General features: G+C 40.9%; 1 protein-coding gene across 1 annotated transcript; it reads right to left on the bottom strand.

Moving 5' to 3' along the window:
* On the bottom strand, positions 1–27,789 carry LOC100013400 (zinc finger protein 883-like). Its single transcript, XM_056821268.1, has 6 exons — positions 27,648–27,789; positions 25,238–25,299; positions 22,723–22,850; positions 16,583–16,709; positions 15,113–15,208; positions 1–3,335 (listed from the first exon to the last, which is right to left on the bottom strand). Exons 2-6 carry the CDS (start codon positions 25,290–25,292, stop codon positions 1,510–1,512), a joined length of 2,232 nt encoding a protein of 743 aa, XP_056677246.1. The 5' UTR covers positions 25,293–25,299; positions 27,648–27,789; the 3' UTR covers positions 1–1,509.

Consider the following 27,789-nt stretch of genomic DNA (forward strand, 5'->3'; position numbering starts at 1 on the left):
TCCGGGTAGAAATATTATTTTTAATTATTACAAGGTAGGTCAAAACAGGAACTCAAAAGGGAATGTCCAGTCACACAATGGCTTTTTAATACTAAAAATAGCAGTTTTTAGTTAATACTTTAAACTATTAATCAAAATTTTAATCAAAGTTTTCCCATTCTCACTCAGCTCGACTCATCAGGTACATTTCTGAACTAGAATTTCCAAGCTATTTTATCCTGACAATGCAAGACTATAGACATCCCTGGAGAAAGATCTAGTATTTGGAAATCACTGCATGTGTATGACCTCATCTGAGGCCCACAAACCACTGTTGTTATCATCTCCCTCTTACAAGATGGGGAGGAGGTTCAAAGATATTATGCAGTTTATCAAAGATCATCAGGCTGGGAAATGTCTAGGGGTTATTCCAAATGATGGGCTTATTTCATACAACTGGTCCCTCTCCCTTCTCTGGAGCATTGAATGATAATCTCACACTGGCATCTGTTGTGCTCAGCTGCTGGAGCCAAATGCAGCTACTTTGGAGCATGAGCCTGGGAAGCATGGAAACAGTTTTAAATTAGACCCAGCCAGGTGGTCATGTGATCTTTGTTCTCTCCCTCTAACCTTTACCAATAAAGAATGATAGATTAAGATACAGTCTTCAGGGAATTCTAGGGTAGTAGATATCGTGGCAGTGAACTCCCAGGTAGTTTTCATATTGTCTACAGTCATTTTTAATGGAATTTCTATTTCTATATCTCCCCTATGTTCCATTGGTTGTAAAGAGGAATTCTGTGGTTTCCATTTATTATCCTACAACTTTGATCAAGTTGCTAATTGTTTTTCTAACCTTTTGGCTAATTCTTTATGTATATTAAATACCACCTGGGAAAAGTGATCGTTTTTGGTCCTCATTGCCTATTCTTATTCCTTCATTCCTCCTTCTCTCATTACTCTAGCTAGCAATTTTCTTAAAATTTTGAAGAGTGGTGGTCATGGGCATCTTTGATTCAGTTCTGTTTATACTAGGAAGGCTTCTAGTTTATTCTAACCGCTGAGTCAAGTCCAGGCTCATGTCAGGTATGTTTCCCCAGACAGGGGGAAGGTTAAATTTCCTTCACAAAATAGCAAGACTGGAGCTACATGTAAACACCTTTCCACAAACCTTGTATTCTTAAGGTTTCTCTCCAGTGTGAATACTCTGATAACTCTGATGTACAGCAAGATTGTCTCTCCGACTGAATGTCTTTCCACACTGCTTGCATTTATAAGGTTTCTCCCCAGTGTGAATTCTCTGATGTACAGCAAGTGGGTCTCTCCGACTGAATGTGTTTCCGTATTGCATGCAGTCATAAGGTTTCTTCCCAGCATGCATTCTCTGTTGTACAGATTGTTTCTCTGACTGAATGTCTTTCCACACTGTTTGCATTCATAAGGTTTCTCCCCAGTATGCATTCTCTGATGCCCAGCAAGTTGGCCTCTCCTACTGAACATCTTTCCACACTGCTTGCATTCATAAGGTTTCTACACAATGTGTATTTTCTGATGTACAGCAAGATTGTCTCCCCGACTGAATGCCTTTCCACACTGCTTGCAATCATAAGGTTTCTCCCCAGTGTGCATTCTCTGATGTACAGCAAGTCGGGCTCTCTGATTGAATTTCTTTCCACAATCCTTGCATTCATAAGGCTTCTCTCCAGTGTGGATTCTCTGATGTACAGCAAGATGGGAACTACGAGTGAATGTCTTTCCACATTGCATGCATTCATAAGGTTTCTCCTGAGTGTGCATTCTCTGATGTACAACAAGACTAGACGTCTGACTAAATGTCTTTCCGCACTCCTTGCATTCATAAGGTTTTTCTCCAGTGTGGATTCCTTGATGTAGAGCAAGATGGGAACTACGAGTGAATGTCTTTCCACACTTCTTGCATTCATAAGGTTTCTCCCCAGTGTGCATTTTCTGATGTCCAACAAGACTAGAAATCTGACTGAATGTCTTTCCACACTTCTTGCATTCATAAGGTTTCTCCCCAGTGTGCATTCTCTGATGTACAGAAAGATGGTCACTCCGACTGAATGTTTTTCCACACTGCTTGCAATCATAAGGTTTCTCCCCAGTGTGGATTCTCTGATGTACAGCAAGCAAGTCACTCCGACTAAATGTCTTTCCACACTGCTTGCATTCATAAGGTTTCTCTCCAGTGTGGATTCTCTGATGTACAAGAAGATGGGAACTATAAATAAATGTCTTTCCACATTGCATACATTCATAAAGTTTCTCCCCATTGTGCATTCTCTGATGTCCAACAAGACTAGAAATCTGACAGAATGCCTTTCCACATTTCTTGCATTCATAAGGTTTCTCCCCAATGTGCATTTTCTGATGTCCAGCAAGGCTAGAAGTCTGACTGAATGTCTTTCCACATTGCATGCATTTATAAGGTTTCTCCCCATTGTGCATTTTCTGATGTACAGTAAGATGGTGTCTCCGACTGAATGCCTTCCCACACTGCTTGCAATCATAAGGTTTTTCCCCATTGTGAATTTTCTGATGTACAGCAAGATGGTCACTCCGACTGAATGTCTTTTCACACTGCTTACATTCATAAGGTTTCTCCCCATTGTGCGTTTTCTGATGTACAGCAAGATGGTCACTCCGACTGAATGTCTTTCCACATTGCTTGCATTCATAAGGTTTCTCCCCAGTGTGCATTCTCTGATGTACAGCAAGTTGGCATGTCCGATTGAATTTCTTTCCACACTCCTTGCATTCGTAAGGTTTCTCTCCAGTGTGAATTCTCTGATGTACAGCAAGACTAGAAGTATGACTGAATGTTTTTCCACACTTCTTACATTCATAAGGTTTCTCCCCAATGTGCATTTTCTGATGTATAGTGAGATGGTATCTCCGACTGAATGTCTTTCCGCATTGCATGCATTCATAAGGTTTCTCTGCAGTGTGGATTCTCTGATATACAGCAAGCATGTCACTCTGACTGAATGTCTTTCCACACTGCTTGCATTCATAAGGTTTCTCCCCAATGTGCATTTTCTGATGTACAAGATGGTGACTACAACTGAATTGCATGCGTTCATAATGTTTCTCCCCAGTGTGTATCCTCTGATGTCCAGTAAGATTGGACCCGTATGTAAAAGTCTTTCCCCTCTGATTACTTTCACTAGATTTTAACTTGGTGTGCATTCTTTGATGTTCAATATGAGATAACTTTGGAGATGGAACACACCATTCTTTGAAAGAAAAGTTATCAGGACCATGTAGGTTCATTTCTTTCACAGGAAGGCTCATCTCTGTTGGATTCGCCTTCGTTTCAGGTCTAATCTTTCCTTCTGTAAGAAACCATCAGTAAAAATATATTAAAATGTGTGCCTAGGACTACATTTCCCACAATTCCCTTTTCCCTTCTGTATACTTTATCATGATGTGGTTGGGGTTTTTAGTTTTGGTTTGCAAAGCCCTGACTCTTGGTTCTACATGGAGGTGGGGGAGCTCTCGGCTTCTCTAGACTTTTACTTTTCCTTGGTTTCAAGTTAAATTTAATATTACTAAATATAATGCTTGGAGCATTTAATATTAATTTAAAAATTTTCAATCTGGCGAACCTACGAAGAACCAAGAACTTGAGTTTTTCTTGCTGGGTTTCCTGCCCCAGGGGCCCAAACCGCCAGGCCAAAGTTGAGCTTGCTCTTCCCCGACTGATTTGAGCTGCTGTATGCCAGCAGCTTGCCCAAACCTTGTGCCCCTGCAACTTCTGCCAGTCCTGTTCCACATCTTGCTGCTTCCTGTTGCTGTACTTACCTCAGTGACAGCTGGTGAGTAATGAGAGTCCCTTTCTGTGCAGGGCAGCTGGTTGCCTCCTAACCTCTTCCAGGCTCTTTGCCTAGGCGGGTGGAGGGGTCCTGGCCCTCTTTAACCCACCACAGGCTACCTAACTCCTATCTCTCTTTCTGCTTTACCCAAACTCACATCTTTCCTCCAGAACCACTTTGCTTTTGGGGAAAACACGAACCAAACCCCACACAGTGTTGTACTCATATCCTCCATTTTGGTTTCTGGCAGACCCTAACTATACCAATTACCCCAACCCACGCCAAATCATGCCCATAACTCCTCCCTGTTGTAGTGTTACTTGATCAATATTAAACACAAAAAAATAAAATATTATTTTCTTTTCCCTCCTCCTTTTTTTTTTGCTTAGCTACAGTAGCTGGGATTTTTTTTTTTTGCCAGCAGAAGGCAGTAACAAATACATGAAAAAATTAAAAAATTTTTCCATGAATAAAAATTCAACAAAATCTTAAAAAATTAAATTAAATAAGCCAAATCTCCCCTTATCCGATACCCACCACAATAATGATTTTAAAATGATAGAAGTTTAAAAATTTCATATAAAACAAACAATATACATTCAAAAGTATATTTTCCCCTTTTCCTATTTTTTGTTAAAATGCTAAAAAAAAAAAAGCATAAATGCTTCACTGCATGAAAGCCTTCAAGAGAACCATCAAAAGGTAATTATAAAAGAGGGAAAAAAGAAAAACAAAAAAACTTTTTTTTAAAGATATTCAATGAGTTAAAATGATATGTATCCGTATAAGAAAAGAGGTCATTAGTAACTCTTAAAAACTGTTATCACCTGGGCAGGTAGAAGAATTACCCTTAGAGGGAACAGTGATATACTCTATAGGATGAAATAGCAAGACATAAATAGGTATACAGATATATGTATGCATAAATACATATACATGTATATATATATATGTATATATATATACATATACACAAAACTAGAGCTAAAAAAGAGGTTAATATTAAAGAAATGGGAAAAGCAACAAAAAGGGTAGATTTATGTGTCACAAAGAAGCTTATGGCGGGAGGGGGGAGCACATCAATACACTGGAAGGGTAAAGAGGTTGGAGACAGGAAAAACTCAACTCTTACTTGCATTGAAATTGACCCAAAAAGGGACAAACACTCCAATCCATTAGGGAAAAGAATAGATTCGCCCTATAGAGGTGTAGAAGGATAACAAACAGATTGGTGGGGAGGGAAACAGTATAAGGGAGGGAAAGGGTGGGGGGGTAGTTTTAAAAAGACTGCAAAGAAAATAAGGGGGGAATAAGAAGAGAGGATAGAAAGTAAAGTAAAATAAGGGATGGAACTAGGGGGACTGATTAAAAACAAACATTGGTATAGAAGGAAATAGTGAAAGAAAAGGCAAGACTAGGAGTAGAAATCAAAATGCTGGGAAATGCACCGCTAGTAATCATAACTCTGAATGTGAATGGAATGAACTCACCCATAAAACACAAGCGAATAGCAGAGTGGATTAGAATCCAAAACCCTACCATGTCTGCAAGAAACACACATAAAGACAGTAGATACGCATGAAAGTAAGAGGATGGAGCCAAATCTATTGGGCATCAACTGATAAAAAGGCAGGAGTCACAATCATGCTATCTGACAGAGCCAAAGTAAAAATAAAATAAATCTAGTTAAAATACATGGGGAAGATAATTACATCCTGACAAAAGGAAGTATAGACCATGAGGAAATATCCATACTCAACATGTATGCACCAAATGGCATAGCATCCAAATTTCTAAATGAGAAATTAGTGGAGCTCAAGAATGAAACAGATAAAAAGACTATACTAATGGGAGACCTGAATCTTCCTCTATCTGAGCTAGATAAATCAAACCAAACTATAAATAAGAAAGAGGTAAGAGAAGTGAATGAAATCTTAGAGAAATTAGACTTAGTAAATATGTGGAGAAAAATAAATAGGGACGAAAACAATACACCTTTTCAGTAGCACATGGTACATTCACAAAGATTGATGATGTATTAGGGCATAAAATCATTGCAAACAACTGCAAAAGAGTAGAAATAATAAATGCAACCTTCCCAGATCACAATGCAATGGAAATAATAATTAGTAAGGGTACATGGAGAGGTAAATCAAAAATTAATTGGAAATTAAACAATACAATTCTCCAAAACCAGTTAGTCAAAGAACAAATCGTAGAAACAATTAATAACTTCATTGAAGAAAATTACAATGACGAGATACCCTTTCAAAACCTATGGAATGCAGCCAAAGCAGTACGCAGGGGGAAATTTATATCCTCGAGTTCATATATTAATGAATTAGGGAGAGCAGAGGTCAATGAATTGGGCATGCAAATTAAAAAATTAGAAAGTGAACAAATTAAAATTCCTCAGATGAAGACTGAAATAGAGATCCTAAAAATCAAAGGAGAAATTAATAAAATTGAAAGTCAAAGAACTATTTATTTAATAAGTAAGTCTAGAAGCTGGTACTTTTAAAAAACAAATAAAACAGAAAAGGTACTGGTCAGTCTAAAAAAAGGAAAGAATAAAACCAAATTGACAGTATCCAAGATGAAAAGGGAAACCTTACCTCTAATGAAGAGGAAATTAAGGCAATCATTAAAAACAAGTATGCCCAATTATATGGCAACAAATATGGCAATTGAGGTGATATGGATGATTACTTACAGAAATATGAATTGCCTAGACTAACAGAGGAAGAAATAAGATTATCTAAACAACCCCATATCAGAAAAAGAAATTAAACAAGCCATCAAAGAACTCCCTAAGAAAAAAATCCCCAGGTCCAGATGGATTCACAAAAGAATTCTATCAAACATTCAAAGAACAACTAAACCCAATATCATACAAACTATTTAACAGAAATTCATTTTACGACACAAACATGGTACTGATGCCAAAACCAGGAAGGTCAAAAACAGAGAAAGAAAACTATAGACCAATCTCTAGATGCAAAAATCTTAAAGAGGATACTAGAAAAAAGACTCCAGCAAGTCATCACAAGGGTTATTCACTATGACCAGGTAGGATTTATGCCAGCAATGCAAGGATGGTTCAATATTAGGAAAACTATCCACATAATTGACCATATTAACAAGCAAACTAACAAAAATCACATTATCTCAAAAGATAAAGAAAAAGGCTTTGATAAGATACAATACCCATGCCTACTGAAAACACCAGAAAGTATAGGAATAGAAGGGTCTTTCCAAAAAATAATTAACAGTATCTATCTAAAACCATCAGCAAACATCTTCTGCAATAGTGATAAACTAGAAGCCTTCCCAATAAGATCAGGAGTCAAACAAGGATGCCCATTATCACCTCTATTATTTAACATTGTACTAGAAACACTAGTAGTACCAATTAGAGAAGAAAAAGAAATTGAAGTTATTAAAATTGGCAATGAGGAGACCAAGCTATCACTGTATTCAGATGATATAATGGTCTACTTAAAGAATCCTAGAGAATCAACCAAAAAGCTAGTTGAAATAATCAACAACTTTAGCAAAGATGCAGGATACACAATAAGCCCACATAAGTCATCAGTATTTCTATATATCCCCAACCCATTAAAGCAGCAAGAACTAGAAAGAGAAACACACATAAAGACAGTAGATACGCATGAAAGTAAGAGGATGGAGCCAAATCTATTGGGCATCAACTGATAAAAAGGCAGGAGTCACAATCATGCTATCTGACAGAGCCAAAGTAAAAATAAAATAAATCTAGTTACAATACATGGGGAAGATAATTACATCCTGACAAAAGGAAGTATAGACCATGAGGAAATATCCATACTCAACATTCCATTCAAAATCACCCTAGACAATATAAAATACTTAGGAATCTATCTGCTGAGACAAATATAGGAACTATATGAACACAATTACAAAACACTCTCCACACAATTAAAACTAGATCTAAACAACTGGAGAAACACTGATTGCTCATGGATAGGATGAGCTAACATAATAAAAATGACAATCCTACCCGAATTAATTTATGTATTTAGTGCCATACCCATTGAACTTCCAAAAATCTTTTTTATTGAATTATAAAAAAAAACATAACAAAGTTCATTTGGAAGAACAAAAGATCAAGGATATCCAGGGAAACCATGAAAAAAAAATTGCAAAGGAAGGAAGACTTGCAGTCCCAGATCTCAAAGTATACTATAAAGCAGTGGTCGTCAAAACAATTTGGTACTGGCTAAGAGACAGAAAGGAGTATCAGTGGAATAGACTTGGGGTAAATGACATCAGCAAGACAGTCTATGATGATCCCAATGATCCCAGTTTTTGGTACCAAAACCCACTATTTGATAAAAACTGCTGGGGAAATTGGAAGACAGTATGGGAGAGATTAGGTCTGGATCAACATCTCACACCCTACACCAAGATAAACTCAGAATAGGTGAATGACCTGAATATAAAGAAGGAAACTATAAGCAGATTAGGTGAAAACAGAATAGTATACTTGTCAGATCTTTGGGAAAGGAAAGACTTTAAAATTGCAAAAGCTAGAAAAAAATCACAAAATATAAAATCAATAATTTTGATTACATCAAATAAAAAAGTTTTTGTACAAACAAAACTAATGCATTCAAAAGTAGACGGGAAGCAACAAATTGGGAAACAATCTGCATTATAAAAACCTCTGACAAAGGTCTAATTACTCAAATTTATAAAGAACTAATCCAATTGAACAAAAAATCAAGTCATTCTCCAATTGATAAATGGGCAAGGGACATGAATAGACAATTTTCAGTGAAAGAAATCAAAACTATTAATAAGCATATGAAAAAATGCTCTAAATCTCTAATAATCAGAGAAATGCAAATCAAAACTCTGAGATATCACCTTATACCTACCAGATTGCCTAGCATGACAGCAAAGGAAAGTAATGAATCCTGGAGGGGGCGTGGCAAAGTTGGGACATTAATGCATTGCTAGTGGAGTTGTGAATTGATCCAATCATTGTGGAGGGCAATTTGGAACTATGCCCAAAGGGCAATAAAAGACTGCCCTTTGATCCAGCCATGCACTGCTGGGTTTGTACCCCAAAAAGATAATAAGGAAAAATACATGTACAACAATATTCATAGCTGCTCTCTTTGTGGTGGCCAAAAATTGGGAAATGAGGGGATACCCATCAATTGGGGAATGGCTGAACAAATTGTGGTATATGTTGGTGATGGAATACTATTGTGCTCAAAGGAATAATAAAGTGGAGGAATTCCATGGAGACTGGAACAACCTCCAGGAGCAGAACCAGGAAAACATTGTACACAGAGACTGATACACTGTGGTACAATAGAATGTAATGGACTTCTCCATTAGTGGCAATACGGTGATCCTTAACAACTTGGAGGAATCTACGAGAAAAACCACTATCCATATATAGAGGAAACACTGTGGGATTAAAAATACCGAAGAAAAACAACTGCTTGATTATATGGATCAAACGGATATGGTTGGGGATGTAGACTCTAAATGAACATCCTAGTGCAAACAACATGGAAATAGGTTCTGATCAAGGACACAAGTAATACCCAATGAAATTATGTGTTGGCTATGGGAAGGGTGGGTGGAGGGGAGGGAGGGAAATAAAGTGTGTATTGTAACAAAAATAAAATAAAATAAAAAATAAAGAAATCCTCAAAAAAAATTTGGCATGTGTCACACCATTGGTATGCTATGGCTTCAGAGGGGATTCTTAACATCAGCTGTATAATGTATTGCCAAGGCAAACCTTATTACTGAATTTATTTCTGCCATGTAGTTCCCTGAAATCATAGCTATTGTTCCCTGCTCTGTACACACGGATGGCAAGAACCTTTCTCCAGAGGAAAAAGCCAAGCAAATATCACAGCAAAACTAGCAGCTATAGAAGGACCTGAATTAATTATGCCACTAACAATTACTGATGAGTTGGATCTATTCCTTTCCTATAAGAGGAAAAATGGAAGCAAAAATTTAAAACAAAACAGATTAATGTAGTATGGGTATCATCAGATGGCAAACCCTTGCTCCCTAGAGCTTTCTATAACCAAATTTGTCACTCCATTCATAAATATGATCATTTTGGCACCCAAGGCATTGTGGACTCTGTTAAAAGTGCATGGCTACCACCTGGAATAACTACAATTGCCTCCAAAGTATGTATAGCTTGTCCTACCTGCCAGGCTTTTAATCAACATGCCTTTCATGGCAAAGCCTTTGGTGGATGTCCTCTTCTTACACATCATTTGAGCATTTAAAATTTGATTTTATCTTTATGCCCACAACTGGACAGTATAAATTTTTTCTCTTCATGCCATAGCTGACCAGGTGGCTTGAAGCATTTCCTACTGCTCATGCTACATTGCCTTTTGTTGCCGAAGTCCTTCTGAAAGAAATTATTTCTCATTTTGGCCTACCAGTACTTATTGAATCGGATAAAGGAATTCATTTATTGATGCAGTCTTGTCTCAGATTTACTCATGTTTCGGGATCATTCCTAAATTTCATATGCCATATAATCCCCAGAGGTCCAGCCGAGTTGAAAGAATAAAGAACTTAAAACCATAATTGGCAGATTGTGCATGGAGACTCATTTGAAATAGCCTGAAATTCTACCTCTGGCCCTATTTTATCTCAGAAGCAGACCCAGAGGTGATTTAGACATCTCACCATTTGAGATGCTATTTGGACATCTACCTATTCAGGCACAACCATTTATCCCTGCCTATACCTCATTGCTAGGAGAGGATAAAACCATCGCTACATATATCAGACAGTTACAAACAAAATTGCAAGAAATCCATGACTCTGAAGCCGCTATTCAAGCAGGCCCCATAGACTTCTCGCTTCATGATTTAAACCCAGGTGACAGTGTGAACATAAAGAATTTCAAACATACTTGGTCAACTGAACCTCCTTTTGACAAACTGTTCCAAGTCCTACTGACTACAACAGCCATAAAAATCAGAGAGAGGGACTCATGGTTTCATTGTAGCCATGTAAAACAAGTACCTTTTGTTGATAATGAATGATTGCTTATACTGATTGTATTTGACTATTGATTGTGATAAGACTTCTTTATTGCTGGATTTGTACTATTTTTGTTGCACTTTATTTGGTTGATCCTTGTACTTGAACGAATTTCCCTTGTAGGGCCACACATACTACCTCAAAGAAGAAAATATGTATTAGTTACTTATATTGACCTGATGTGCCTTTTGTAACATTTTGGGCCTTTTTAAATTTTTTTTTTCTTGAATGTATTGTTGCTTCATCTACCTCATTTGCACTCGAATTATTTTATCTACCTCATTTGCACTTAAACTGCAGATCATGGTAATTCAAAGAGAAAATGAATCTTACTTTTTGAAAAGTATCCCCTATACTTTCCCTCTGTACTTGTGAAACATACACAATTTTAATATTTTTGCTTTCTTCCTACATGTATTTGATTTTTCTTCTCATTTTTTGCCTCTGTGGCACATGTCATCAATATTGAAAAGGTAATAACCTGTTATCCATTTGTCTAACAAAAGTATACCCAAAAAGCTTTGAAGTATGGCCACTTGCCACTAGTTATTTAACTATTATGAGACTTTTGCTCAATAACTATGTCTAATCCAAGGAGAAATGGATCACAAAGGATCACAGAACTTGACCTGCAAAGTGCCAAATAAGCACAAAAGGTATAAGAAATCAAGATAATCCTATGGGGATTGACGACATTCTGCACAAAAAAGCCCAATGACTTGACCATGTGTGAAATTTGAGATTGAGGCTGTTTAACATGTATTAAATGCAGGACTTCCTTGTACCAGACTCTATACCAAACACATAACATTGATTGTTCTGGCTCCATTATGCCAGGAAGTGAAGAAAAGGGTCAAACTGGGGAATTCTCTTTCCCATTTCTCTCAAAATCTAGTCTCTTTTTCTATATTCTTTCATCATGTTCAAACTTACTACAGTCTAGGTTGCTAAATTGGGCTAGTGATTGTCATTGCATGCTTATGAGACATGGATCACTACAAGAACCTGTTATGATGTGTGAATTTTATTTTTTTCCTTTCCAAAATTTTTCAAGTATTTCTTATATATATTCTATATTTTACTCAAAGTTAATTTTTTAATTTCTTTGGATTCTTTGATGGTTTTGATAATTGATTCAAATGTGTATGACTCGACCATGTATCCCTATGTAATTCCTATGTATAGGATGTATATATCCCAATATCCTCTTCAGGAGGGAAAGTATAATGGGGGGGGGGGGATATTATTGTTGTAAACTTTGATTTCAATTTGAGCCCAACTTAGAATGAGAGACAACCTCCCAGAATCCAGAAGGTGAACTTTTGGAGAAGGTGCCATGAATATGTCTGAAGAGGCCACACACTACACCACAAGATCCAGGGTGAACTTTGAGATATGGCGAATTTGAACTGAGAGGAGGAAGGGAGGTGTTGAATGCATTCATTTGAATGTACACTCTTATGCCAAAGTGGACTGACCCTTAATTGGTTTTCTGTCAATGAACCTATTATTGGTTTTATTCCTTTTCTCTTTTATTTTTCCACATATCCCCAAATTATTGTAATTTCCCTTTAAAAAGCTAACATTTGTATATACCTCTGGTTCATATTATAAGTTATGTTTTGATGAACCACTGGGGAGGGAGACTAGTCTTCCAAAGGATCACAGGAGATTGTAGTCATTAGAATGTGTGCCCAGAGGGACATGAACAGGCAGTTCTCAGCCAAAGAAATCAAAACTATTAATAAGCACACTAAAGTGCTCTACATCTCTTATAATCAGAGAGATGCAAATCAAAACAACTCTGAGGTATTACCTCACACCTAGCAGATTGGCTAACATGACAGCTATGTAAAGTAGTGAATGCTGGAGGGGATACGGAAAAGTAGGGACACTAATTCATTGCTGGTGGAGTTGTGAATTAATCCAACCATTCTGGAAGGCAATTTGGAACTATGCCCAAAGGGCGATAAAAGACTGTCTGCCCTTTGATCCAGCCATAGCACTGCTGGGTTTGTACCCCAAAGAGATAATAGGGGAAAAGACTTGTACAAGAATATTCATAGCTGCACTCTTTGTGGTGGCCAAAAATTGGAAAATGAGGGGATGCCCTTCAATTGGGGAATGGCTGAACAAATTGTGGTATATGTTGGTGATGGAATACTATTGTGGTAAAAGAAATAATAAAGTGGAGGAATTCCATGGAGACTGGAACAACCTCCAGGAAGTGATGCAGAGCGAAAAGAGCAGAACCAGAAAAACATTGTACACAGAGACTAATACACTGTGGTACAATCGAAGGTAATGGACTTTTCCATTAGGGTCAATGCAATGTCCCAGAACAACTTGAAGGAATCTAAAAAACAATATCCACAAGCAGAGGATAAACTGTGGGAGTAAAAACACCGATGAAAAGCAACTGCTTGACTACAGGAAAATGACTGAGGAGAGACTCTAAATGAACACTCTAGTGCAAATACCAACAACATGGAAATGGGTTCGAATCAAGAACACATGTGAAACCCAGTGGAATCACACGTCAGCTATGGGGGGGGGGGAGAAAATGATCTTTGTCTCTAATGAATAATGATTGGAAATGATCAAATAAAAAATTATTTAAAAAAAAAAGAATGTGTGCCCAGGACTACATTTCTGACAATTCTCTTTCCCCTTTCATATATGTGGGTCATGATGTGCTTGGAGTTTTTCGTTTTGATTAACACAGATGTGGCTCTCAGTTCCACTTGCAGGTGGGGAGCTCTCTCGGTTTCTCTAGCCTTTTATTTTCCCTTTGCTTCAAGTTAAATTTAATAAATATTATTAAATATAATACTTGGCATACTGAACATTAATTTTTAAATTTACAAAAAAATACATATATTGACATATACACATACATAACTCTATCTCTTTTCCTGAACTGTTAGAACATAAACCACTTTATATCCTATTTCTTCAGATAAGAAAAGTCTTCTAACTTAAATGGGAACAACCCATCCTTTGACAATACCATTACCTCAAACCTAAAGAACAATTAAAATTACAAAGAACTTCCCATGTGATCTCACTGGCTTTCATAACAAATCTGGGATTTGAGACAAGCTAGTTTTATTACATTCCTAATACAAATCATTACTTCAAAAAGGCTGGATGAGTAACTTGACCCGAAATCCTGGCAGGTGAGAACAAATCCTGTGACTGAGCATGTTCTCTCCACAGTACTAGACTGTTCACATTCAATCTTTCTGCTTTTATTTTCATTGTCTATACATTCAGTCCTCTCTTCACAGGTATGACACCACAGGGTACACGTAGACTAAATATATCTATCATTTCATCATCTAGCTTCTCTGGAAGCATTATGTAATTCCCTCTGTGATTGCTTTCTATCTTATTTTTGGTTCCAAGATCTGAGATCAGATAAAGGAATTCAGCACTTTTTTGCAATTATTCAAGGCATGAAAGATTTTGTTCCGTTTCCTACTCCTTAAGAGTAGCCATTTCTTTTCTTTAAATGCCTCTCTTCACTAAAATAAAATCTTTCTACTCAATAAGATTTAAACTAAAACATTGCATTTCTGATGTTTAAAAATATGTCTCGTTGAGTCCATGATCCTTTTATAAGAAAATGGGCAAGAAAGCTTGTATAATTCTCTTCCTATTTCCCACCTTAGAGAGATAATGGCATTTTAATGATATTCTTCTTAAAAATCCCAATACAGGTGGTGGTGATTCTCATTGCACCTCAGAAACTTACTATAACTTTTAGCCCTGGGCAAGTCACAGGAGCTTCATTGGTCTCAGGCTCCTCAACAATAATATGGACATATAATAATATCAAGTGACTCCTAGGGTTCCTATGAGGATTGAATGAGATAATATTTATAAGTGTATGACACATATTAGGGGAAACATGCAAATGGTGATGTTTATTTTTATCATTAGAATTTGGATTAGTTCCTCCTTGGATTGCTTTTCTCCTTAAACTATCATTCTCTTCACTATTCTAGTTCCTCATTTCCCTGAAGAATTAAATGTATTTCCATTCCCCAATACTCTATTCTCCCTCTATTCTCCAAGTGAACCCTGATAAAACCTCTGAAAAAAGAATTCCAAATTGGGTCTTCCTGCTCCCCAAACGTAACACTGACTTCACCAGAGCACACAGAACCCTCTGGTCATCTTGGCTCTCCCATACCAATTTCCCCCTCCCTCACCTGGGCAGCAGCTGCTCAGGCCATCTTGCTCCAGCATCCAAGAGAATTCCCTCTGTTCCATATAAGAGATCATGTCTTCTGGGGGAGCTGGAAGCCCTGGGCATGGAAAATCAGTTAGGGAAGAGGATGGAGAGAAGCTGTCTCTGAGTTATCTTTAGGGAAAGGATGGGGAGTCCAGTGGGATTCATAAAGGAGTCTGCCCTTACCCCTCCATGTCTGTAATGGAGGCACCTGGGATAGTATATGCCTATTACCCCGGTGGGGGACCTCAAATGAACAACAGCCTCTCCTCCCCCATCCTGTTCTGGTCCATTTTGGAAGAAACTCCTAAACTCCCACACTGGGTCCAAGGGTCACAGTTCTGGGTCAGTCTGAAGCCCCAGACACAGGGACCTAGATGGATCAGTTTTTGTCCCATCACCCTGCTTGTTCCTCCCTCCCTGACACCTCTCTGAACCTCAAGGACTCTTCTCTCAGGATATCTCTAATTCCTCACCTGGGGGAACTCAACAATCCTCCTTGGGCCCAATGGTGTCTCTCAGCCAGTCCATTCACCTTGACAATCACAAAGGAGGGCAAGAAGGGCTTGTAGGAGGCTTAAGGGGCCTCCTGGAGGAGAGTCTCCCCAGCAAATAGGGTGAGGAGAGGAGGATGGAGAAGCTTGGGGAACCAATTTGAAACCAGAACCTTTGGTTCTAGGGCATTTTCTTCAGAAAAGGCTAAACTCAGTCCATAGTTTTCCATTATCTGGAAAGGAGAGGCAGCTAGAAAGGGAGAGGGCAGGAAGGCCTCAATTCACATTTCCTCACAAATAGCTCCTATATCGGAGCCTAAGAAAATGCCACTTAATCAAAACTATTTCCTCATCTATAAAATGGCGATAATCATGTCACTGAATTAGGAAGATAAAGGTGAGGAAGAAGTGCCCAGAGCCCTGGGATGAGAGCAGGCTGTTATGAATGCTTCATCCCTTCCCTCCCTTCCTCACTAGGTCTACTGGAGGATTAGAGCAATAAGAAGCAAAACTAAGGATGAACCATCTCTCCTGGGGACACAGAGGTGCTGTGAGCTACAAGTTTATGCTAGTTAAAGAGAAAAAGACCCCAAAAAGTAGATCCACCCAAGAGGGGAAGAGGGTGGGAGCAAAACCCTCCTGAACAATTTTCAGAGATGGGTTTGGGAGACCCAATTCCGGGCCAGGGAGAGGCAAGAAGGAATCAGCTCTAAGATTACTTCCACATCTGAGATTCTCCAACATGCATTTCACCTTGGACTTCAGGATCACCAAAGGGAGCCCCCAAGGTCCCATTACACAATGCAAAGCCCTTTTAAAGGAGAACCAGGAAGCAGGAGGGCCCTGGCTCTGGGCATACCAGTCCTCATACCTTAAACTCCTCCCAACCATGCCTGCTGCTCAGGGTGATATTTCCTGGGAGGGCAGACTCGGGCAACAGGGAGAGGGCTCCTTACCCACAGAGTGCAGGTTCCGGGTATTCTCCAGCATAACCTCCTTGTACAGCTCCTTCTGGGGAGGTGACAAGAGGCACCACTCCTCCCACGTGAACTCCACAGCCACATCTTGGAATGTCACTGCCTCCTAGAGTAGACCATGTCAGAGCACAGAGGGCTGAAAGCCACATCACAATGAAGAGCCCACCTCTGGTCAGTTACAGGGGGAAACTGACCCACAGATAAGGGAGGGGCCCAAAGGTCCTGACCTTTGTCAATGTCAGAACCAGCACTAGAAACTGAGTCTTTAAGAGTCCAATGGAGGCTTAAGAAAAGCAACTCAAGGATTCTCTGGAAGGAACCCAAGGAATTTCTTGTGTGTCAAAGGAAATCTCTATAGAGAACCACCAGGGCAGCTGGGAACCCAGGGTCCCCACTGCTGGGATGTTAAGTCAGTCATGTGTCTGTGGCCCTGTTGCTATATCCCAGGGCAGCACACCCAGCAGGAGGTTGTCTTAATAGTCTAGGAAGGAGGTAATGTGGGCCCCCAACAGGAGGATGGCAGTGACAAAGAACAGAAGGGGTCATTTTGGAGAGATGCTGTAAAGGTGAAACTGAGATCCTGGCACCATATTGGATATATTGGTTAAGGGACAGTGAGGAGTCAAGGGGGGCTCCCTGGTTTTGACCCTGAGGAACGAGGAGGATACAATTATGGAGAAGGTGGGGGTTCTGTCTAGGTGAGAGAGAACAATGTGTTTGGGACATACTGAGCTCAAGATGTCACCTAGTGTGAAATCCCTATAAGGAAATCTGAGATGAAAGACTGCAGGTCAGCACAGATATTAGGGCAAAAAAAGGCAGATCTGAGACTTATCAGCAGAGAGATGGTGCTTCTATCCATGGTAGTTGATGAGATCACCAAGTAAAGAAGTCCAGAAGAAGAAGAGTAGAGGGCCAAAGACAGGGCTGGAGGAACTCCCTCACCCCAACCCCACTGTTACAAAATCTAGAGGAGGGGCCAGCAGAGAAGACAGAGAACCACAGATCAGAGTGGTAGGAGCTAAACCAGAAGTGTAAAAAATAGACTCGAACTCTGGACTTCAATCCCCACAAGCCCTTGCTCCACTTCCCCAAAATGCTTTGTAATCTCATGGAATTCTGAGGTGGGCCGAGATGGAGAAGTTATTTAACCTGATTGCAAAGGCTTTTGTGGGCTCTTTTGGACTTCCGTTTTGGAGCAGATGAGTCTCTTCCATGATGTGAGATTATCTTGTCTAGGCCACTCTGGCCTAGGCACATGTTTCTTATCCTGTATTTTCTTTAATCCTTAATCTCTAATAAACCTCTAAAAATATAATACTCCTTGCAGAGAGAAACTAATTTCTTTTGCCTCAGTCTCCCCTAAATTTTAATCTTTACAGTTTGGCGTAACCACTTCGGGAAAACGAAATATCTCAATCTTCTGATTTAATCTTTAATAGCTAGTGCCTAGAAAATTTATTTTTGATCCACGTTTCTCTGGCCGAGGTTTTTTTTTTTTACCCTCGCAAAGCTACTGCTCATTCCAGCCATTATCTTCTCCTTGCCTGCCTGTTTGCTGTTTGCCTCTCACCTGGTTCCTGGCTGCTTCGTTCTGCCTGCCTGTTTTTTTCCTGCTACTGATCCTGACCCCTCTCTGTCCTTACCTGGTCCCGGCCCCACCCCGGCTGCCCACTTTGCTCGGCCCTGCTTGTCTGCGCTCCAGTTCTGGCCCCGGCCCTGCCCACCCCAGTGGTCTTTCTCTCTCTCACCTGGCCCACCTGATTCAACCAAGATTGCAATCACCTGGTGACCTGCATGCCCAACAAACCCAGATTCTTGGCTGGTAACAAAATGGGGGGGGGGGGGGTAATTGGCTCCACGTGGGTGGCCTGGGCTCCACATGGACTGGGGCAGGAGAAGGGATCATAGCAGGAGAGAGAAAAAAGGGAGAGGAGAAGAAACAGACTTTTCAAACAGACTTTTAAGCAATGGGCTATTTAAAAGGATACCTTTTGACTGTTCTGGTAATTTCATTGATTTCACCTGCGTGCCAGAAGATTCAGGCCAAAGATTCAACTATGAATTTACAAATGGGTGGCTCAGGGAACTGAGAGCCAGGCCTACATACATGCGGTCCTGGGTTAAAATCTGTCCTCAGATACTTCCCAGCTGTGGGGCCCTGAGCAGAGCCCTTAACCCCCATTGCTTAGCCCTTACCACTCTGCCTTCGGACAACAGACATTTAAATGGATAATTAAAAACAAACAAACAAAAAAAAACAACAAGGAACTTTAAAGACTGGAGGCTATATTCTAAGGCATTTTACTCCAATGGTTTATAAAAAAAAATCTCATCTCTGTGTTGCATTTTCCTAATTGTTTTGTTTAAGATATAACTTTGTGATTTTAAGTTCATATTATTTTGTTATACTGTTCATTTTAATGTACTGAGTTTTGACTACTGTTAAATTCTGTTGTTTTTCCCCTATAACTGTGCTGAACAAATATTATTGTAATTAAGCCCATTTTAAAAAACAGCTTTTTTCTATTTTTCACTTTGTAAATTATCACATAGAGGATGGATGGACTTCAGAACTGGTTACAATTACTATAACAACCTTGGAAAATTTAATGTGCTAAATATCTCAACTGATTTTAAGGGTTTTTTAAATATGATTTTTGTAATTTATTTTTAACAATCTCTGGTTATTTTGCCTGCCCTACCACAAGGTAAGGCCCGTTACAGTAGCTGAAGTAAAATACATTTTATAAATCCCAACCTTCCCACATGTGAATGGAAGTTGGGGCAGTTAATCTCAGGGTATTTGTATCCCTAAAAAGCCTCCAAAAAAAGGAGCACCCCTTTATTTATACTCTTCAGCTCACTATTTTACTTCTACCAGAATGATATATAGATTTCTTGATTATGTTCTTAACCCAAGATGAGTTTTACTTTGTTTAAAAATATGCTTATTACCAAGATTGAAAGATTGCTATGTTTGTAAAAATTGTGACAAATATCCACCAATTCATAGGTTTTAAAAAATGCCATACAGCAACTTATGTGAAATACGATAGTGTGTTTGTTTGCTATTGTAATTAATTGGGCTATTGAGAATTTTGGGGATATTGATATCTACATATTTGTACTACTGTTCAATTCATTTGCCTTCTACTCACAGTGATCATGGCCAGATATTAAGAGGAAATGGATCTCATTTTTGGTGAGAAAGTCTTGTAATCTTTATTTTCTTAGCTGACACAGTGTGTCAATGATTATAAGCTATATTTTTGAATTTTAAAGCTCTTTTATTATTATATTTTTCTTGCATCTGCAATATACTTTTTCAGTTTTTTAATTTTTTTCTCTCCTTTTTATATTTGAAGCACATGTCACCAGTATTAAGATTTTCTTTAACCTTTTGATTTTTCAGTAATATAAGTTTAAAATACATTTGCTATAATGTCAATGTATGCCCCAAAAGCTTGTGACTATAAAATGATGCCACTAATTATTTAAAAAATTATGAGACTTTGCTTAATGATTCTATCTGATTCCAGGACAAGATACACAAGAGCCATTGCACAGGGCCAAAGAAAAGCCAATCCAGGATGGATTGATGCACTTCTAGGCCAATACAAAGGTCTTGAACCTAGTGTGAAGATTCGAGGTTACTGTGTTTAACATGTTGTTACGACGACATAGGCTTTTCTTGTGTCCACACTCACTCTGAAAATACTCACAGACGAGTATCCCGGAAACCTTGGCTCATAATCTGGTCCCCTTTTCTGCCTTTCATAGTGTGGTGACTTTCTGTAGTCCTGGCTACTGACTGGGTAAATGCATCATTGTTTCGATCATTTTAATTGGGCCCTGATTCAAGGACCTATTATAGATTTATTTTTCTTTTTACTTGGAATTTTACACATAAGACTTTGATAGTCTATATTTTCATCCAGAAATTTTTCTTTTTTGGATTTTTCTGATGTTTTTGTTAATTTCTCTTGCCAATTGATTCATATACCTCATACCCCAGCCATGCATCCCTAAGTGATCCTGTATTTTTCAATCACCCTCTTAATGGGGGGAATGTAAAAAATATCATTTAAATTGCAAAGTTTAAAATTCCTTTGAGAAGAATTTTAGGTAAAGAAGATGCTACCTCTCTGAATCCAGAACTGAACTGTTGGAGAAGCCACCATGAAGAAGCCTCCAGACCACAAGCTGCACAAAATTGAACTTTGGGTGTGGTTGATTGAACATTTATTTGTATCTATACTTTCATGCCAAAGGGGACTGCCCCCTAACTGGCTTTTTGTCAATGCGTTCAGCAATTATTGGTTTTATTCTTTTTCTCATCCTCAAATTATTTTAATCTTTAAATTGATTATGTTTTCATGATCCTTTGGGAAAAAAATTATTTTTTTCAAACGACCTACCATATCACAAAAAATAAAATAAGAAGCCAGGATAACTGGGAAATAGCACTCCCAGAGCTCAGACCAGATCAGAAGTCATCCTAAACCTGGGGAACTGGTTAAGATAAGGAGATAAAACAGTGGAACAGACTAAAGAAATTTATTTGGGAGAAAACAAGCAATTTGGGAGAAAATTCCTGATTTGATAAAAACTGCTAAGAAAACTGTAATGCAGCCTGGAAGGCTTTGAGGCTCAGAACATAAGACTACCCCATACTCTACCAGACATGGTTTAAGGAAATATTAAAGATCACACTATAAGAAGGTAGGAGAGAAACATCTCATATACATCTCACAGCTATAGGGAGATGTATGTAGAATAATATTTTATTTTCTCCCCAATTACAATTTCTAATATTCATTTTTTAAATTAACTTCCAAATAGTCTCCCTCCCTCCACTGTCCTTCCCTGAGAGAACGAACAATCTGAGCTAGCCTTTACCTGAGCAATCACATAAAATATTTTTCCTTATTGGTCATTTGTGGAAGAAATCTCAAACCAAAGAAAATGAATGTAATGAAAAAAGAGAAACGTGTTTTGGTCTAAATTCAGAGTCCATCAGTTCTTTCTCTGGAAGCAGATGGTTTTTCTCATCATGAGTCCTTTGGGATTGTCTTACAACCCTGAATTGCTAAGAACAGTTGAGTCACACTGTCCACCAGTGTGAGGTAATCATTCACTCAACCACTCCTTCAAGATGGTCCAATTTCCTGGCAGCTTTTCTCTTCAGAGATACAACTCCAGTTCTTCTCGGTCTTCTTCCCAGAGAGACAACTGTCAGTCTCAACTGCCTCTGTGTTCAGTTCCTCATCTTCTGAGAGCTCTGGAATGTTGACCCAGTCTTTGGAATATCTTGCTTGTCTTTAGCAAAAGCTATTCCTTACACACTCTGGCCTCGAAGCTTCCTTCAAGTCTCAGCTGAATCGTCCCCTTGGGAATCAATGGTCTTCCCAGAACCCTTAGTCTTCCTTCCCACAATGCCTCCCTCCTTCCAGCCCCCACAGAGCTGGTTTGGACAAGGCTGATGAGGGGTCTCCTCCATCAGTCTGGGGGGGGAGGGCCTGGAGGGCAGCAGATGGCTTCTACCTTCCATTGTGCTGAGCAGTGCCAGGCACACACCTGGGTGTTCCTCCACACTGGTTGACTTGGACTAAGAAGTAGGAAAGAGGAAGGAGCCGGAGAGACCCAGGAAGACTCAAGGACTTGAGGCAGAAGCCAGTGAGCAGCAAAAGGGGACAATGTCTTCCCTGAGGATGGCACAGACCAGGGTTAGGGTTAGACTCAAGAGGGGACAGGTGAAAAGAAGCAGATGAAGAGGGTGTGAGTGTCACCAGGCAAGCAGAGAGCAAAGACAGGATCCCTAGACAGGGAAGAAGGAGTCAATGGTCGTCCTGGGCGCTCCCTTGTGTCCAGGGAGAAATCAGACATGAGAGGCAGAGCCTGGGGGAAGCTATTGGGGTCTGAGCTGCCCAAGGGACAAAGGATCACTCTCAAAGCCAAGAAGAAAGCCAGGAAGGCCTGTTCCTCCTGCCTGGGATGTGGGGGCAGAAATGGCCCAGCAGGAAGGAGGGAACAGCCTTCCAGACAATCTTGTGTCAGAGCCAGGGAAGGGCCTCTCTGGCTGATGGGGCTCCCATCTGGGGTTGGAATGCACTTACCTGGGCTGGGAGTCTGTCCCTCTCAAAGGTCATCCCTGAGGCTCTTCTGCAGGCTCCCTGTAGAGGCAGCAAAGTAGCCCCAGTGAGTCCATCTGGTAAAGCTCTGCCATCTTTTCCTGGGCTTGTGTCTGTAAGGGTTAAATTAGGAGTTTTCACAAAATAAGAGATCAGATTTTAATCATTTCAGTTTTCATGAGAAGAGAGCTGTAAATTCATATTATCCCTTTTGAAAAGATAATTTTAGTGTTTTGACTTAAAAATCTAAATAATTGGTCATCAGGGATGATTCCCAAATAATAAAATACCCAAGTCAGCTGGGAATTATGGGGATTTTAATTAATATAGAGAAAGAATTAAGGAAGAGAAAGAGAGAGAGAGAGAGGGAAAGGGTAAGAGGAGGGGAAAAGGGGAGAGAGAGAGAGAATGAATTAATTTAAACTGCTCTGGCTCAGGCTGAGCCAGGTAGTAGTTAAAGGCCTTGGCCAAAGAGGCCTCCCTGAGCCTAAAGGACAGGGAGTCAGTCTTATCACTCACCACGAGACCATCTCCAAGGAAGCTCCAGTCCTCCACTGAACTCAATCTCCTGAACTGAGTTCAGAACCTCCACCCTGAATTGAATTGCCTGAACTGACTTTTTACCCCTCCTTTTAAAGAAATTTTCTCTTATGTCACCTCCCCTAAATTTTCACGTCTACCAATCACAGTAGATGCTTTTTTTCCAGGACTGCCCATTTGTAGTTATCACCATTCTTTAGTTCTCACCTTCTCTGGTTAGATTATATCTTCTGAAGTACTTCACACTTCTTTGTTAAGCTTACCTTTTGTGAGTTACTTGACCTTTTTGTGATTAATTTAACCTTTACAGGTACTTAACACCTTTTTGTATTAGATCTAAAAATAGACTTAGCTTAAAGTTCTAGCTTCACTATAAGGCATGAGTTAAGTACCTTCATTGTTCAATCAGGAGTTTACAACTTTATCTTCCCCTAAAGTATGTCTAAGTTGGGTGGAGTAATGTAAACTTTCCAAGACATTCCTGACTCTTGTTAGACCAAGTATCTCCATTGTTACAATAAGGAAACAGCTAAATCAAATCTTCTAAAGTACAGTCTGAGTAGTTTTTAAGATTCACACTTTAAGTCAGAGGAAAGAAAACTTCTAGCAGCTTTTAACAAAGAATAATTTCTTTTCATTAAAATAGAGACAGTAAAATAATAAAGTAAAATGAATATAGTAAAGGAGAGAAATACAGGAAAGAGGTAGAGAAGAAATTTTCCTAATGTTTAGACTAGTCATTCTATAACTAACTATAACTACCTCTATTTACTACCTAAAACTGCCTATAACTGCCACTAATAACAACCACCCTAGAAGAGGGGGTCAGGAAAGGGCTTTGGCTCCTGGGCAGGCCCAGGTGCAGAAAGGCAGAGCTCAGGAATCCTCCCAGAGGGCTGGCTCTGAGGGAAGCACAAATGAACCTCTAAGCAGGAGCTAGGGGTCAGGACACCTGAGTCAGGAATTCCTGGGCTCCTGGAATGGCCCCTCTCTCCCTCTAGACCTCTCCCCCAACTCCAGACTCCACCCCAGGGGTTTGGGGTTCTCCTGGGCCACCACCAGGCTGGGCAGTGTGGTAGAGACATAAAGGGAGAGAGGTTTTGCAAGACAAGCCAAGATGTAAGAAACAAGCTGGAGATCTGGCCTGCCTGTCAATCAAGAAGAAGGTTCCAAATAGATTATACCCAGGAGAGACATTTGGGGGTCTGGAGACAGAGAAGAGAAGAATCAGGAACTTAGATTTTGATTCAGTCTCTGTCTCTGGCAGTTGAGCTGGCCAGGAGAAACTGAGAAACTTCTGATTTTGTCTCTGGCGCTAAGAGTTGAGGCTGAATTGGCCTTGGGCTATCTAACCAAAGGAGGATTTGTTTATGTCCCTCTGAGATTTTACTGACCAAGAGTTGGAGGAAAGCCAGGCTGAAGAAGAACTTTTCTTGGTGGCTGACTGAAGGAGAGAAGCCCTGAACTGATCTTATAAACTTCTATCGAGAACTGAAGGACCCTTGAGGGAGGCTTCTAAAATTAGGCTGAACAACCTAAATTAGACTTTGTGAAGAAAAAAGATGATTTTAACAATTGTCCCCCATTGATCTCTCTAACTGTCTTAAGAGTAACAATTGTAACTGGATTACTTTCCAAAACACTCAAATTCTCCCTCATTATAGATTAGAGACACCCTCATCCCTGTTTCCTATCCTGTTTCCCAATAAACCCCCTGACTTGAAAAGGAAAAGAATATCTTTATAGTTCACTCAGGGGTGAGGGATGAAGCCAAAGGCTTCAAGAAGAACTGAGAGGTAAGGGGGGTAGGGAAGAGAGGGTAAGGAGGGAGGGAGGGAGGGAAGGAGGAGATTAGGAGAAATATTGATCCACTAGTCATCAGTAAGGATCAGTAGGCAAACCCCAGAGCATTCCCCTGTACCAGCAGTCTCTCATCTCTCTCACCACTGTAACAAGGTACCTCCAAGTGTCGCTCCATAATAGTAGCGGCTCTCTCTAGTCACAAGCCAGAGCATCCAGTCACTGCACCAGAAATAGTATCACATAGATTAACATCTTTCTATTTCTGCAGGAGAGAGCTCCCCTCCCCCTGTATCCAGCCCCTCCTTCTCTCCTCCACCATCCTAGGGACTTTCCTCCTGCCTTTACCTCAGAAGGTCTAGATACAGCTGAGGGAGGCAGGGGAGCAGAAAGCTACTGAGAGAGAGAGCAGGGCCCCATGGGGGAATGGAGGGACTGAGGGAATATGAGGCCCACAATGAGGGGCCATCTGGGGGTGCTGGGGGGTGGGGTTTGAAGCATCTCAGGAAAATCAGGCAGGTGAAGGCGGGGGGGGGGGGGGGGGGGGGGGGGGGGTCAGTGCAGGTGGAAGGGAGGAGGGAAAAGGGAGGGAGAGGAGGAAAACCAGGAACAGGGCCTAGATGAGGCCAGGAGGCTAAGGTAAGCCCACTCTGACAAGAAACTGGACCAAAGCCAAAGCCCTGCTCTCCAGGGAGGGGGGATGGGCTGCAGGAGGACCCCCAGGAGCATTCCCATCCCAGAAGTCCTCAAGTGCCTGCTGGAGACCCCCTTGGGAAGGAGGGGGGCCTTCCCAGTGATCCAGGGGCGCCCAGCCAGTCTCCAGAGATTCTCCAGCCAGGAAGACCTTCCAGGGGGCCAGGACAGGCTCAGGGTTCAAAGACAAAATGGGGAGCCGCCAAGAGCACAGGAAGGGTTTGAGGCCAGACTGGAACCTAGGCCCATCCCACAGCACTATACAGGTCCAGGCCGGATTCCCTTTGCAAGAGGGCAGTCTTCCCTGTGGAGAAGGCCCTCTTCCTCCTCTGACTGTGAAGATAATTTTAGGGTTGTGACTTAAAATCTAGATTTAATTGGTCACCAAGGGAAATCTCAAATAAAATACCCAACTCAATCTGGAAATTTATGGTAATTTAATTAATATAGAGGGAAGGAATTTAAGGAGAAGGAGTGAAGAGGATACAGGATTCCTTCTGCCTGGCCTCTGCCAGGGGGAGTTTAAAATCCCTGCCTCTAGGTCTCTGAAGATTAAAGGCTTGTAAGAGGATAAAGTTGGAAAGTAAAGGAGGAAAAACTCAGCCAGAAACTCACCAGGAACCAGACAATAGCTTGTTGCCACCCTAATATGCCAAAAGGCCCAGCACGCTGCCACCAGCCAACTCTTCACCTCCAGAAAGGTGCCAGAGAGAGGAAGTGAGCCAATATATAGACCCTTTACTCTTATGTCCCCTCCTATCAATGTCTATTCTTTAGTTCTTATCTTCTTTGAGTAGATTATATCTTTAGAGTTACTTAACCCTTCTTTGTTAAGTTCACCTTTTGTGAGTTACTTAACCTTTTTTTGGTGATTAATTTAACCTTTATAGGTACTTAACACCTTTTTGTATTAGATCTAAAAAAAGACTTATCTTAAAGTTCTAGATTCACTATAAGGTATGAGTTAAGTAACTTCATTGTTCAATCAGGTGATTAAACTTTATCTTCCCCTAAAGTATGGTCAAAGTAGGGTGGAATTTCCCCAGAGGAAATCCCCCATGCTGCTCTTCAGCACTCCAGCCCTAATGGCCCCATCCCCCTCCTCCCTGCCACCCCCTCTGCCTTGGGCCACACCAGCCTCCTGGGGGGTCCATGAACAGCACCTCCAGCTGTTGCCAGGAGCACCTTCTCTGGCTGTCCTCCATGGGCGGGTCACAGGTTCTCCCTCCCCAGCTTGGAACACTGCCCATCCAAATGTCAATCTCACTTCCCCCAGGAAGCCCTCCTGAACTCCTCTTCACCCTCTGCCCTCTCTCTGGTGATTACTGCCTGTCTAGCCAGAATGGAGTTGCCTAGGGTGAGTGAGGCTGCCCGAGGGGTGGGGAAAGGGGAGGCCAGGGAGGAGCTCGGGGACCTGGGGCCCAGAGGCTGGGAGGCAGGACTCCTGGGTCCTTACAGGGCGCGGTAAAACTACATCCCGTACAGCCCCCCCCCAAACCTCCGTCACCGCCCCCCGCCTCCCCACCACCGCCTCCAGGCAGGACGTAGTAGCAGGAAAGATCTCGAAGAAGCCGATCACAATCAGACCCCGGAGCAGCCTCGTGGATACGCCGTACCCTGCGCTCCAGGCTGCAGCCTCACGTCCTTTACGGCCCCTTTATGGCCCCAACAAGCCTCGCCCAGCTGGAGTGTCAACGGACGTGGGGAGAGGGGAGCGGGTCCCGCCTTGGCGGGGATATAGGAGGCACAGACGGGAGGAGTCTGCTCCAAAGGGACACGTAAAAGGGAGAATTCGAGCTCAGTCACGCTCTCTGCCGCCCGCCCTCCCCCTTCCGGACCCCCTTTCCCGCTGTCCCCCGCTGCCACTTCATAATTACCCAGGCTTGAGGCGCCCGGCAGAGGGAGTTCCAGGGCCGGATAAGGAGACAAGGGGTAAGAAACTTTGGAAGTGGCGGAGGAGGAAACCGCTTCGGTTATTAACTTCCGGTTTCCCAGAAGCCTCTGCGCCCCTATTCCTGG

This window comes from Monodelphis domestica, chromosome 3, assembly GCF_027887165.1.
Source record: "Monodelphis domestica isolate mMonDom1 chromosome 3, mMonDom1.pri, whole genome shotgun sequence".
NCBI classification, from domain to species: Eukaryota; Metazoa; Chordata; class Mammalia; order Didelphimorphia; family Didelphidae; genus Monodelphis; species Monodelphis domestica.